Source organism: Primulina eburnea, unplaced genomic scaffold (genome assembly GCF_022965805.1).
Source record: "Primulina eburnea isolate SZY01 unplaced genomic scaffold, ASM2296580v1 ctg454_ERROPOS1575413, whole genome shotgun sequence".
In the NCBI taxonomy this organism is placed as follows: Eukaryota; Viridiplantae; Streptophyta; class Magnoliopsida; order Lamiales; family Gesneriaceae; genus Primulina; species Primulina eburnea.
Window position 1 is genome coordinate 72,799 of NW_027331265.1, and position 13,832 is coordinate 86,630.

General features: G+C 35.1%; 1 protein-coding gene and 1 pseudogene across 2 annotated transcripts; one reads left to right on the top strand and one right to left on the bottom strand.

Annotated features, from left to right (window-relative positions):
- Positions 1 to 355: 355 nt before the first annotated feature.
- Positions 356 to 7,347, top strand: LOC140821200 (RNA-binding KH domain-containing protein RCF3-like). Of its 2 annotated transcripts, none has more exons than XM_073181617.1 (8): positions 356 to 429; positions 3,658 to 4,443; positions 4,580 to 4,996; positions 5,100 to 5,354; positions 5,533 to 5,832; positions 5,995 to 6,062; positions 6,147 to 6,258; positions 6,963 to 7,347. In XM_073181617.1, exons 2-8 carry the CDS (start codon positions 3,700 to 3,702, stop codon positions 7,104 to 7,106), a joined length of 2,040 nt encoding a protein of 679 aa, XP_073037718.1. In that variant the 5' UTR covers positions 356 to 429; positions 3,658 to 3,699; the 3' UTR covers positions 7,107 to 7,347. The 2 variants fall into 2 exon arrangements, with proteins under 2 accessions (XP_073037718.1, XP_073037719.1); XM_073181618.1 differs by lacking the exon at positions 356 to 429 and adding an exon at positions 1,268 to 1,291.
- A 681-nt stretch (positions 7,348 to 8,028) lies between these two features.
- On the bottom strand, positions 8,029 to 12,358 carry LOC140821199 (amino acid permease 6-like; annotated as a pseudogene).
- Between the last annotated feature and the right edge of the window lie 1,474 nt (positions 12,359 to 13,832).

The window sequence follows — 13,832 nt, forward strand, 5'->3', positions numbered from 1 at the left end:
ACAGATCTCTTATTTGGGTTATCTATGAAAAATATTATTTTTTATGCTAAGAATATTATTTTTATTATGAATATCGATAGAGTTGACCTGTCTCACAAATAAAGATTCGTGAAACCGTCTCATAAGAGAACTATTCTTAAACTTATTACTTCGTACATAATAGCATTTTTCAAATTTTAAAAATTGTATGATAATTTCGGGGAAATAATAGCATGTTATTGAGATTTGAGAACGATTTACTTATAATCGGGCCGGCCCTAAGTGGTCATGTAAATACCCGACCCGGCCCATCTCAATGCGTTAATATAAAAGCTGCACCGAGAGAGCAGAGGGTTTTTGCTTTATTCATTTGCGACATTGCAGTTCTTGTCTTACGTCTGTAGTAAAAACCAGACAACTCAAATTGGAATTTGAGCTAAGTTTACTACTGTAAGTCACGACAACCCATTTGGGAATTTTTTTCCCTGCAATTCAAATATTCTTGAGCTTTTTCTCATTCTTTGCACTGATCTGTGAACATAATCAGTGTGCTCGTGGGTCATTGCATGTTTATGTAAAAAGCTGATGATCGATTCTTATATGTATCTATGTGCTAAAGTTAGAATTTTTTTACCTAAAGATTGTAAGAATGTAATTTTTGTGTGTTATAGTGTGTTGGCATAGTTGGTTTTTGATTTCCGAGACGTGGGTTTGGAGTGATTTGTTCGGTTGGATTTGCTTTTACGTTATACCAAATTATAGGCATAAATTGCTTTGTAATCACTGGAAACAGAAGGTTCTGTGTTTATGGCTTCTAGAATTTTTGGACTGCAGTACCTTGGAGCCTTCTTGATTTGTAGAATATTCTTCATTCTAATTGATCTACATTTTTAATAAATTAGATGGATGTTATGTGAATGATGTAAGTTGATAACTCGAGATTGTTTTGTTTTGTCACAAGAAGTTGCTAGAAGTTTTATTTTTACGTTCTTTTGTTGTTTTTTAATAAATTAGATGGATGTTATGTGAATGATGTAAGTTGAATAACTCGAGATTGTTTTGTTTTGTCACAAGAAGTTGCTAGAAGTTTTATTTTTACGTTCTTTTGTTGATTTAATTTTACTGAGAACCTTTACATGCCGTTGGACGCAATGATATGATCAATGAAAATGAAGAGAAGGCATTAGCATTAGAAGTTATATTAGGATATGGAAAATTGAGTTTTTTCTGTCCATTTACTCTGCGGAGGAGCGTGAGAGAATCCATCAGAAGGGGAACATAGATATGTTGGAATTTAACACTATGCATTTTCGTATGTAAGTTGTGATGGCCAACATTAATTTTCAAATGATTGGCTTTTATTTTGTTTATGTGGTTTAACTGTGGGTCACTGAAAGTGAAGCTTGCTACATATAAAATATTATTATTGACCTCTTTGTTTCTATGTTACAACTCTGATTAACCATTTAAAGTTTGAACTGTCAGGTTTATTAATTGTGCAGCTAGTGCTTGTGTTATTGTTATTGTTTTCCACGTGTTCACGCCTTTTAACCGTTTTGAGACAAAAAACACGTGTCCGCCGCTTTTAAACTTTTTGAGACAGAAATTTCCTTTTCTTTTATGTTATATAAATTTAACTATTCAATTTATTGGTTTTGACCACTTTAATGATATATTTTCTATTCTAGTTTACGGTCTTTGGCAAACATAGACATAAATTGTTTTCTTAACCATCTCTTTGTGTCAAGTTCTTAGAGCCTTGTTATCACGTGTCTGTATGACCTTACCTTATTTCCCAAATCATTTGATGGATTAGACTAGGTGTCCCAAGATTAGATCGTACCTAATCAACCAAATCAGTTTATGATTTGCACACGATGTCCTAGGATTTGACCTTACCTTATTTACCAATCATTTTATGAATTACACGTGCTGGTCCAGGATTCAACCTTGCTTTATTAACGAAGTTTATGAATTGCTCAAGAATATATCTCTTGCTATAATGGCAAGGATGGAATTCGATTTGTAAAATAGCAAATTGACGATCAAAGATTTCAGGAGTATGAGGATAGATAGAAAGTTAAAACGAGGACTACAAAGGGAAAGAAGGAGAGGAACTAACATTTGCTTTAAGAAGTCTGGCTCTAGAAGGGATAATTATTATTCAATTAAGTACCCTTTGTAGAACATTAAATAGGGCCATTTTTGCAAATATACAACATCCAAGTGGTGGGCAATGTTACCAGGGTGAATTGGCATGCTTCACTTGTTAGGGATGACGAATTTTGGGATAAGCGACTCTGTGTCAAATTAGTAGTTTGTGGTGGCTACTGGCTCATAATTGGGGACTTAATGCAGTTGAACCTTTTGATAAAAGTCAATAGTGTTAAGATCTGCAGGATTATAAGATCGTTTGATGAATTAATTAGTGAATGGGAGATGAGCAATTCCCCATTTTATATTGCACACTTTATCGGTGTAATTAAGGAATGTTCCTATTTGTTATAGGCTCGACCATTTTTATATGTTCGTATGAAATTAGCTATTTAAGGATGATTTGCCTTATCACTAGCTTGTACTAAATAATCACTAAGGCTATGGTGGGCCGATCAAAGGAAACAATTGAGGGTGAGGTATTGAAGCTTAAGGAGAGCTTTAGTAGCTAGATGGTTTTCTGGGTGTGGTGCATGACTACATGTGGAACAAAACAAGTGAGGATTATATATCTAAAGAACGCCCTGCAAAAGTTGAGAAAACAGATATCAGGATGTGTGCAACACTAGATGTAAAAAGAACGAGATCCCGAATTGTGACTTTGCAACAATTGTGGGATGTTTAGTTGGTTCCTAGCAAGTCAAATACTTGTGTGTCCCATTAGAAGGAATTCCATGGAGCTTGACCTTTTGGGAAACATTAACTGAAGTAGCGAATGATTGGGTGGATGGAGGATAGCTTCTATTTCTTTAAAAAAAATGAGATCGCTTGGATTAGGTAGGTTTTTTCTTCGCTTTCTCCCAGTTTACTTTATATCATGATGCCTGTAAGAACAACAGATGAAAGCTAATTGTAAGATCTCACATTGTATTTTTGGAAGAAGATTTTTTATGGAATTTGTGTTCGCTTAGTTTGTCCTGTAAATGTAACACATCTATGTGACACGTCATATGTTTGGAAGAGCGAAAAAATACAAAATATTCGGGAAGTTAGTGATACCAACTACTATTTGGGGCTGTGGAAAGAAGAAACAAGGGTAATTTTGAATGAACGTAGGAGATGAAACTGTTATTGTGAGCGTATCAAGTAATATGTTGCCGTTTTGGTACCACTTTACAAAGATAATGAAGGGATTCCATTTAGCTGAATTCTAATTGGATGATGACCTATGCAAGTTCAAGTCATCAGCTGTGTACTTTGTATGTGTAACATTTAGGAAGTTAGGTTGTCATTTAAATCTTTGGATGATGATGAATGGTAGAATGTCTTATCCTCCTATTAGACAATTTTATGCTGGTATCATATTCGATTTTATCGATAAAACAAATGTACATGACTCGGCTCTATATTCAGTTTGTTCAACATTCATTGCTATGTAAATGGTTTACTAAAACAATATTGCGTATTTGCTAATTTGTTTGTAATCTTCATGATGATTTTAATTCTGGGCATTCTTTGCTGTAGCTACTGTTTTCTCGGGGTGATTTCTTTGGAGCGTCTGTTCAGATGACACCTTCTAAGAGACCACACGAGCCGTCTCTTTCAGAGGTCGATGTTAGAAGGAAATGTCGAAAATCAGCAGCGGTAGGTTCTGATCATGCACCTTCTAGAGGATCTTCTGCTAGACACATTATACGATTTCTTTTCCCTGCTTCCAAAATTGGAGCTGTCATTGGCAAAGGTGGCAGCATTTTAGCTCAAATATGCCAGGAAACCGGAGCAATGGTCCATGTTGCGGAAATTATGCCTGGATGTGATGAAAGAGTCGTTGTTATAGCTGGGTCAGATAAGGACAAGGACAAGAATAATGAAGTTGTGAGCGAACAGGTTAAGGCTGAAGGCGAGGAGACAAAAATCACTGAATTGGGTGATGATCCAGATGGTGAGCAGACAAAAATCCCTGATTCTGGTGATAATCCAGATGAACATGGGGAAACTGATGAAGACAAGCTGTCTGTTCCAGTTGACCATTCCCCATCGGAGAAGGAAAATGAAACTTCAACCATCCAGAAAGCTTTGTTGGTTGTGTTTGATAAAATGATTGATGGATTGCCAGAGACAGGTGAAGAAAGCAACAAGCAGGCTTCATCTGTTGTTAGGTTACTTGTTTTCTCCAGTCAAGTGGGCTGCCTGTTAGGGAAAGCCGGCACCGTGATTAAACAAATGTCATCTGAAAGTGGGGCTCAGATTCGAATTCTTCCAAAGGACAAATTGCCTTCTTGTGCATCTTCTTTTGATGAACTCGTCCAGGTAATTCTAAGCAATTTTGTTTTCTTGAGATATCTCTCAGTGAATTATCTCGGCAGCATGTCCAGTAGTTTTCAATGCTTGACACTGAATTTGAGCATTGATTTGATAAATTGAGTTGCTTTGAAAACTGTGGCAGATATCCGGAAACATTGATGCTGTTAGGAAAGCTCTTCAATCTGTATCCCAACAATTGCTTCATAGTTTTCTTCGTGATGAGGACTCTCTTTTGGCTGATGTTGGTGGTCGGTCATCGCATTCCTCTGGTCTTTCTAGGCAGGAAAGATTCCCATCTTCCAACCATCCATTTCATGGACATGGACCACCATTTTCTCATGGATTTCATGATGCTGGGGTCAGTATTCCTGGCAGAATGAATCTTCCTCCTGAAATCCTGAGCTTCCGGTTGTTGTGTAACAGTGAGAAGGTAGGCGGGATAATTGGAAAGGGGGGTTCTATAGTAAAGACACTCCAACATGAAACTGGTTGTGAGATCAAGGTCCTTGATGGTGTGGGCGATTCAGAGGATCGCATAATAGTTATATCTGGCCCAACTGTATGCTTTTTTTTAAACTTTGTTTTTGTGTTCTTTTTATCTGCCACTTCTAACAGTTGCTATTCGTTAATAAATTGCAACCTTTGAGCTCTGTTAAATGCAGCACCCCAATGATGGAATATCTGCCCCCCAAGAGGCACTACTTCAAGTACAATCCAGAATATTTAGAGCCGCCCCCGAGAACAAAGAGAAAGTTATGATAGCCAAACTCCTTGTCGCCTCTAATCAAATTGGTTGCCTCCTTGGAAAGGGTGGCTCTGTTATTTCTGAGATGAGGAAGTCAACTGGAGCTTATATTCGTATATTGGGTAAAGACCAGATCCCGGACTGTGCTTCAGAAAATGAAGAAGTAGTTCAGGTATAACTGCATGCATGATGTTGAGATTTGAGCTGCCATTTCTTGAGAGTTGCATATCATGTTCTTGTTATATCGTGATGTGGATGTGGTACAATATGCTAGTATCTTACATCTGTGTTATAATACCATGAAGAAAAGGATTTTTTCAGGTGTTTTCCTTGCATTAATTGTTGTATAGGTAAATGGGGACCTTGAAGTAGTTCAAGAAGCTCTATTGCAAATAACAACAAGGTTGAGAAATCATTTTTTTCGAGATGCATTTCCACCACTGAATCACCCTCCTAATCCTCCGTTTATGGACCGAGTGCCTCCGTTTCCATCGTACATGGTAAGGAGGGAGTTTTCACCTCCTGGGTCGTTTTCTGCTAGAGGTCCACCATTTAACAATTTTGATGGTCCCGGTGGTCGGCCTCCACATGGTAGTTTTGATTCGCTTGATGATCACCCACCTTTTGCACATGATTTTCCCAGACCGTGGGTAAGTCATATCTTTGTTTCAAACTTGCAAGATAAAACTTTATTCAATTTGCATTTAAGTTATTGAACGGAAACTTAAATTTTTTGTGCCTTGGAGTACGGTTATTCATTTGCAATGATGTTCCACGGAACTTGTTCACGTTCTTGCTTTCCTGTTGTGCAGGGACCTGGTTCTATGGGATTCCCAGAGTATCCAGGAGCCCCTCCGAGAAGACTTGGTGGATTTCCAGGGTTTGTCCTTCTATATTGTCACAAATAAGTTACTTGCCTAAGTTCTTGTGGGTTTTAATTTAGATTTTTTATTCACTAATGTAGAGGACATCAACCAGCTATTATCACAAGTACGAGTATGGAAGTAGTTGTGCCTCGCTTTGTTGTTCCTGCAATCTATGGAGAGGATGGTGGATGTCTGAGACAAATTCTTGAGGTATGCGCGTTAATACTGCCTGTGTTTCCCACGTTATTTTTATATATATTTGCTCCACAAGTTAAGACTTTTCTTCAAGGCATTTGCTCCACAAGTTAAGACTTTTCTTCTGATCATTTAATTTTTTGACGGTTTTAATTCATGGAAGAGACACATAGCTTTTTTCTATTGATAGTAGCCTCATTGGGCTTTTCTTGCTGATGTTATTCGCCCTAAAATTTTTCTCTCCCCCCTCCATCTTTGGTTTAAATTGTTCACTGTCTCATTAACTGAATATGTTTCTTAAATATTCAGTGTTTGTCTTCATGAAGTTTCTTCAAGAAGGCAGCTTCTTTGACTTTTATCTGTCTTGCTGTCAGTTACATACTCACAGTAGGCGCAGGTACATATCCTCACTCGATGCTGGACCCGAACTCCTTAAGCTCCTTTAGATTACATGCATCTTTTGGATTCCTCCCAAGTTCTGTTGTGTGCTATTTGTGAACAAGGCCCCGGGAGGGTTGTTCTCGAAACTCTTTAGAAATTAGGGTCCTCTCTAAACATAGTCATAGTAATTGCAGTGATCAGGAAGAAAAAGTAAATAATCAAATAAATGTTTGGGTTAAAGTTGTTTGCTTCTTTCAGCATGATTGTTTTTAGTATATTTTTTTTTATAAATATCAGGTTCACTTCGTTCACATTAACCTAGTTTATTGTCCTTCCAGATATCCGAAGCTAAAATAACCATCTCTGATTCAATGCCTGGGGCAACGGAAACCATGATTAGAATATCTGGGACGCCCGAGCAGACAAACGCTGCACAGAGTCTCATTCAAGCTTTTGTAACGAGTGAGACTGAAGGATCTTGAACAGTGAAAACATGGTGTTTCGGCTCTTACTGCAAAAAATGCTCTTATCACAAAGTTTGTTTTTTGCAAGCCTTTCCTGCATCTTTCTTGTCAAAAATTTGGAGGCTTTACTTAAAATTGTTCACCGGTCACATGGACATGATTCCTAGACTTTTCGTTTGGTATTGACGTACAACCGAACTGAAAACTAATGCAAACAATCCTAGTCTTTGCAAGTGGATAGATCATCTGTCTTTTTTTATGTGGATGAACTATTTGTGGAATTTGTTTTAGTCTGGAGTGTCGGGACTTTTTTGTTTTGTCCGTCCGTTCGTTTTATATTGACAATTTAGGGACGTATTTCAAAATTTAAAATTCTGTAACTCGACATTCACACACTTGACACAAAGTATAAGTGTTTAGTTCAATCTACCGGTCCTTGTAGATCTCATGACCGTCATTGTTCAAAAAAATATATATGGATCCCACGGTGTTTCGATAAATGATGATCTTATACGTGTTTAGTTACCCGTCTTAGTGGATCTCATAAGTGGCGGAGCTAGGTTTTCGTTTATACCCTTGCTAAACTGGAAATTAAGGCAAAATTTTATGTATAAAAAATATCGGAGAAAAAAAAGTCACCCGAGCTACCGCCAGGCCGTGGATCTCATGACGGCTGTTTAAAAAAATCATATGAGTCAAGTATTGATCTCACGTGTATGAACGAATGATGATCGAGGGAACGAGTTTAGATAGAATTGATACGTAAAATACATGGATTTTCAACTTGAAAGTATCTCCTCACGGAACCATATGAATCTTGATTATGTTATTTATCGAGCTTCATGAAATTTGCATCTCGATATGGCAGAACTTGATGTTTTTAGGTTATACAAAAAATATGTACCCAACGTATTATGGGATCCATGCATGAAATCCAAGTCTAACTATTATAAAATATATTAGTACAAAAGACTCGTGACTGAGTTTAGAAAGGCTTGTATGCCTTGACATCTTGCGCAAGCCCTTGTATGGATCCAGCAGCTCCGACCAGAGCCACCAACAAGCAAGCACAACTCAGTATCTTTAGGCATATCCACTTGAAGGAATATTTCGGTATCTTGGCTCGTGATATGTAGATTTCTATCGGAAAGTATACGCTCAACGGATAGAAGGACACGGCCCCGATCAAGCCCAAGAAATCGTTGAAAAATGGGAATATCATGGCAACCACGGCGGTAACTATGACGTACACCGTGCGCCACACCAGACGAAAGAAGTTGATGTTGTATGGCCCGAATAATGGGATGTATATCGCATATTCTGTAGTGATGAACTTGTTTTCCGGCCATTTCTCACTGCACAGTTTCTCCACGAACCCGAATATTGGTTGCGCAAAGACCTGTTTCAAGATTTAACCTAACTGTCAAGAATTTCATTTCGACATGAAATGTTTTATATATAGTCATGTCTTGTTTTTTTTTTTAAAAAAAAGCAATAAAATATGTACCGTGTCTGAATTTTTTCTGGAATTTTACCTGATAAGCTCCTAAGAGGTGAATGGCAATGCAAATATTGGCAAAATCTATCAACCAAAAAGGTTCATAAAACCCGAAACCGGTGAGGAAATTGCCAGGTGCATTGTTTCCGAAGGCGGCGTAACCGACGCAGCTGCACAACATGTAGAACAGGGTTGTGGTCGATACTCCCACAAATGAAGCCTTCTTCATTACCTTGTTCTCTGGGGGATCTGATTTTAATGTGTCCTGAAAATTAACATTAAAAGTTAGCATGACAATCCATATTTTGATTTTTTTAAAAAAAATAATGTCAGAATACTGAAAAAAATATTTTGGCAATGCTTGTAAGTTTGTTCGGTTCTGGCCTCAAATTTAATCAATTAAACCAAATATATCTTGATTCATATTCTAAAAATAACACTTTTTACATACAGATAATACTTTTTCACGAGTTAGAATAATTACCACGTAATAATATGAATTAGTAAAATCCTAATTATATCGTAATATTTTGAATATAGTTAAATACGGGGTTCTTGCCTGGATTTCAACAAGGACAGAAGAATAAGTATAAGCAAATGCAATGTCTCCAATGGCTTGAAAGCTTTTCCAAACCTTTTCTGCAGCAGATACGTCCACTCCTACGCTTGTCCCCGTTAGACTAGTCCTCACATGTGCACCACCTATATATATATATATATGTATGTATTAGTTATTTTTCATCCAGAAATTATTGACATGACATCGAATATTGCTTATATACAACCGTCGTCGATCACTACATAAACACTCCGGCAGAAATGGTCGAAAAACAAAAAAAGATCCAATTTTATGGACTACGACCAGACTCATGACTACTCAAGAAACTAAAACTTCAAACAAATCAACATACATACATAAATAGTCATGATATAGCTAAAACTAAAATGCAATCCAAGCATCATATTTCAATTATCATACGAACCAGATATCGACATGCTGGGTCTGGTCAAATGTTATTTCTATACAAAGTGTAACTTTTACCTGCAACTTTAGCAATTGAGAGGCCAACTCCAATGGTGGAGTAAGCAAATGACATTACGGCTGCCACGATTGAAAGCCACCATAGCTTGTGGAAATTTGGTATCTGGCTAAGAACTACTTGAATTGCTGCAAATATGATCATGAATGGGTAGTTCGAAATCGAGCACGCTACGTGATCGTGCCCGTGTCTATGGAAACAATTCGACCTCTTCACCGCCCTATAATTTTTTTAAAAAAAAATTATATATACTAGGAAAAGTTCACAAAAATTTGTATGAATAATAAAATGACTCAATTCTTCTAAAAAAAAATTATATATACTAGGAAAAGTTCACAAAAATTTGTATGAATAATAAAATGACTCAATTCTTCTTCATGTGTATATTATCAGAACAAGAAAATTGCTTACACCATACTAATTGATGCAGTGATCGTGTATCCAATGGTGACCCCAACAAGATTGCCGTACTGAGCCAGCCCACACAGCTTAACTTTCATACCGCCTGAAAATTATTTTATTATTATTATTTTTTTTAAAAAAAAAAAAAACAACTCAATAAGCATTAATTCATCACTGTAGCATAAAATCTAAACTTGATAATATAATATTTTAAAATCTATAAGCATTAAAAATGATTTTTTTTTTTTTTACCAAATCCAATGCTTTAGTGATGCATGTTTTATGATATCAATTATAAAAAAATTAGCAATTTTATTCAACTTTCGCATCACTAACGATATGTTTGGTTTTTCATTAAAACAATAATTTGTAGCTAGGATGTAACGTCCGTCGTTTTACTAAAAGTAACAGCGGTAGACAACATTGTAACTAAGTATTTTAAAATGTACATCAACTTAAATGTTAAGTTTCGATAGCTCTATCCAGTCAAGATAATAATTTCACCCAACAATGTCTCTTTCAATAATTGTAGTTCTTAGAATTAAAGAGAATCTAACTCATGACCTTGCTATTTTGTTGCGGTATAACTCTAATATTTTAAACCGTACAACAACACAAGTGTTTTAATCAGTAGGAACAACTATTGCATCGGGTATAATAATTTTTTAAAAAAAATATTAAGAAAAGAAATCAAATTTAAGAAAATTTTTAGGAACGTGTGACAGTTAGAATACAAATAATTATTATTTTCACATTCACTTTAAAATTTAAATTATTATTATGAAAATAAGTTTGTATACTTAAAGACGCTAATAAAACGTGAATTAAAGATTCTTCCGGAATCCCCAAGGGAAAATCTTGACTTGAACACTGAACATCATCATCAATTTCTGCTGGGGATGTTACAAGATTCACAGGGAATCCAACCCCCAAAAAATACACAAACAATCAATAAATACGATCCCAACCACCGGTTCCCGCCGAATTTGTGGAGTACGTGAACGTTTTTATCAATAATCAAGATTTTTAACAATATTTTTTTGGATAAATATAACACACATGATTTATCTAATATGATTTATCCACCTAACGTATTTTAGGCTCTACCACATTAACGGAAAATTCGATGCTGCCCGTGCAGGCAGTGCCTGCACGGGCAGATCCAAGGGCCAGAAAATTTCTGGCCCATTTTATTTTATTTTTTTAAAATAATTTCACCCCCCATGATCGAATCTTGACCCTTGATTGGGTGTGGGGGCAGTGCCCCCACACCCAGGATCGACTTTACCCACATTAACCCATAGGTGGATTATCATATCATATCTAGATAAATAAATAAAATCTCTAAAAAATATTATATACAAGTTTTCCAGAAATTATTATCTCACCACCAAAAAAATTTATTTTTCATACGAACAAATCTATACATCTTGACGAATCTAACACAAGATTTAGACAAATAAACAGCCATGTTGTATATAAATATTATATTAAATAGTCAAAAACTTGTATGAGACGGTCTCACGGGTCGTATTTTGTTAGACATATATCTTATTTGAGTCATCAATGATTATCTCATAGATAAAAATTCGTGATTCGTCTCACAAGAGATATACTCTGTTAAATAATGTTTAGACAAAAGATGAGATAATAATTAAAAATTTTGATAATATTTTTATTTGTTCGACTTAATTATCGTAAAACTTAAATAAACAAATATGAATATATTATTAATAAAATAAAGTACCTAAATGAGCGCGAACAACATCCATGTACGTGTAATTCCTAACGCCGTGCATGGGTCCCGGCGTCCGGTAGCTGTCGGCGAGCAGAGTCGAATTGAAGTAAGTGATGAGCGAGAATGCCATCAGCACCGCCGGGCCCGCCACCCACCCCAGCTGCGCAATTCCCCACGCCAGAGATAGGACGCCGGAGCCTATCACCGCCGTCACTATGTGGGCGCTCGCCGTCACCAACGTTCCTTCAGTTCGAATAATAAGTTACACCCCCAAATCAATCACCAATTCTCAATCAAAAGTTCTAAAAAACAAAAAAAAACAAAACACACACACACACTCGTTCATATATATGTATGTATATGTTATATGTACCAGTTCTTTTGGGTCGGCCATCGTCGTCGAGAAACTTGGATGGCTGGAGGGATTGAGGGGCTTGTTCTATGTCCATGGAGTGTTGGTCGAAATCTTTGTCGGCCATTTTTGGGTCGGTGCAGGCTGCCTGTGTTCTATGACAGATTTGGGCTATGAAAATTTGTTGTTTGAATTATGAAAATTGGAGGGGGGAGAAAGGGATTACAAGGGAGGAGAGTAGATGTATATATACATATATATTTATAGTTGAGATAGAATCTCAAAAACCTACTCTTGCTATGATATAATCTCTATAGATATTATAACTATAAATTAAGTCGATCTGATTTATATTTATAATAAAAAATAATATTTTTGATTAAAAATAATTTTTTTTAATCAGATTGGATAGAATAAAATATCTATATCACGACCTTCTAAATTTTTTTATGTATATTTTTTGTGTATATTTAATTAATAGTACTCAAGAAAAAAACTTGGCACGTCAAAACACTTGTGTACAAGCATAATTATGGAAGTATTCTCCTCAAAAAAATAAATAAAAATTATGGAAGTATGAGAGTGTAGGTTTTGATATAAAACTAATTGCGTATATTGTTCTTGTAATATCTTTAAATTACTATTAAAAAAACCTTCAATAAAAAATATCTATTTAATTCTCACGTTTTCAAATATTGATCATACATGTTATTATGTTTTCAAATCTTGATCACATATATCATTGTCAATATATGTTTTTAGAGATATGTGTGTTCAAAGCACATGCATCATTGTTATATATATATATATATATATATATATATATTACGACGATGTATATATTAACCACAAGCACATGCATCATTGTCGATATATATGTTATGACGATAACTTTCGCCTGTCACTCTTCGGTGTGCAATGTATAAAGCTCATGTTAATGTAGTAGCATGCAAATCAGAATAACCAGATAAAGTGATCTAGACAAATTATGTGTGACAGATATGCCTAAGGGGAGAGTTAGACACTAGAGGAAATGTATTTTCGTTACCCCTCAAAAGGGAGAGGAAACGGCACACGGATTTATCAGCATGCCGTGAAGCTCACCAATTATTTTTTATTTTTTTTTTTAAATCGTGAACGACTAGATTAACCTAATTGTTTTAAATATTTAAAAAAATGAAAAAAAAAATCTTAAAAAAATTATCAATGGACATATTTTTAAAATTCAAGTGTGTGTCTATAAATAAACCTAAGTTTAAATTATGAAGTTAAAACGCTGACATCAACATTTCATCTCACTAACTTCTTTACAACGTTGAATATGCTCTAATTGATGTTAGATATTTATGAATATGTTAATATATAATTAAAATTAGGTCTATATACTAACTAACTTTTAATTTAATTTGATGAAATTTTATTTGTAAAATTATAATTATATCATCATCAGTTAACTTTATCTATAGAAATTTTTTTAAAATAGCTTTTTATAAAAATAAAATCTTTTAATTTTATCTTTATCTTTATTTTAAATTTATCCCTATATTCCATTTATTTTTTTAGTTTTTAGATCATTATATCTCTCCTAGCTAAATAATGATAGAAACTTTTTTCAGATTATCTCATATGTTAACTTCGTGAGACTCTGATCTAATCAAACCCATAAAAAATTGTCATTTTTTTACTGAATATAATAGAGATAATAGACCAAACT

Bases quoted from the DNA above. Each gene is read 5' to 3' on its own strand.
- LOC140821200 (XM_073181617.1), top strand. From the start codon at position 3,700: ATGACACCTTCTAAGAGACCACACGAGCCGTCTCTTTCAGAGGTCGAT. The intron at 4,444-4,579 runs GTAATTCTAAGC...AAACTGTGGCAG, and splicing joins CTTTTGATGAACTCGTCCAG to ATATCCGGAAACATTGATGC. The intron at 6,063-6,146 runs GTTTGTCCTTCT...TCACTAATGTAG, and splicing joins AGACTTGGTGGATTTCCAGG to AGGACATCAACCAGCTATTA.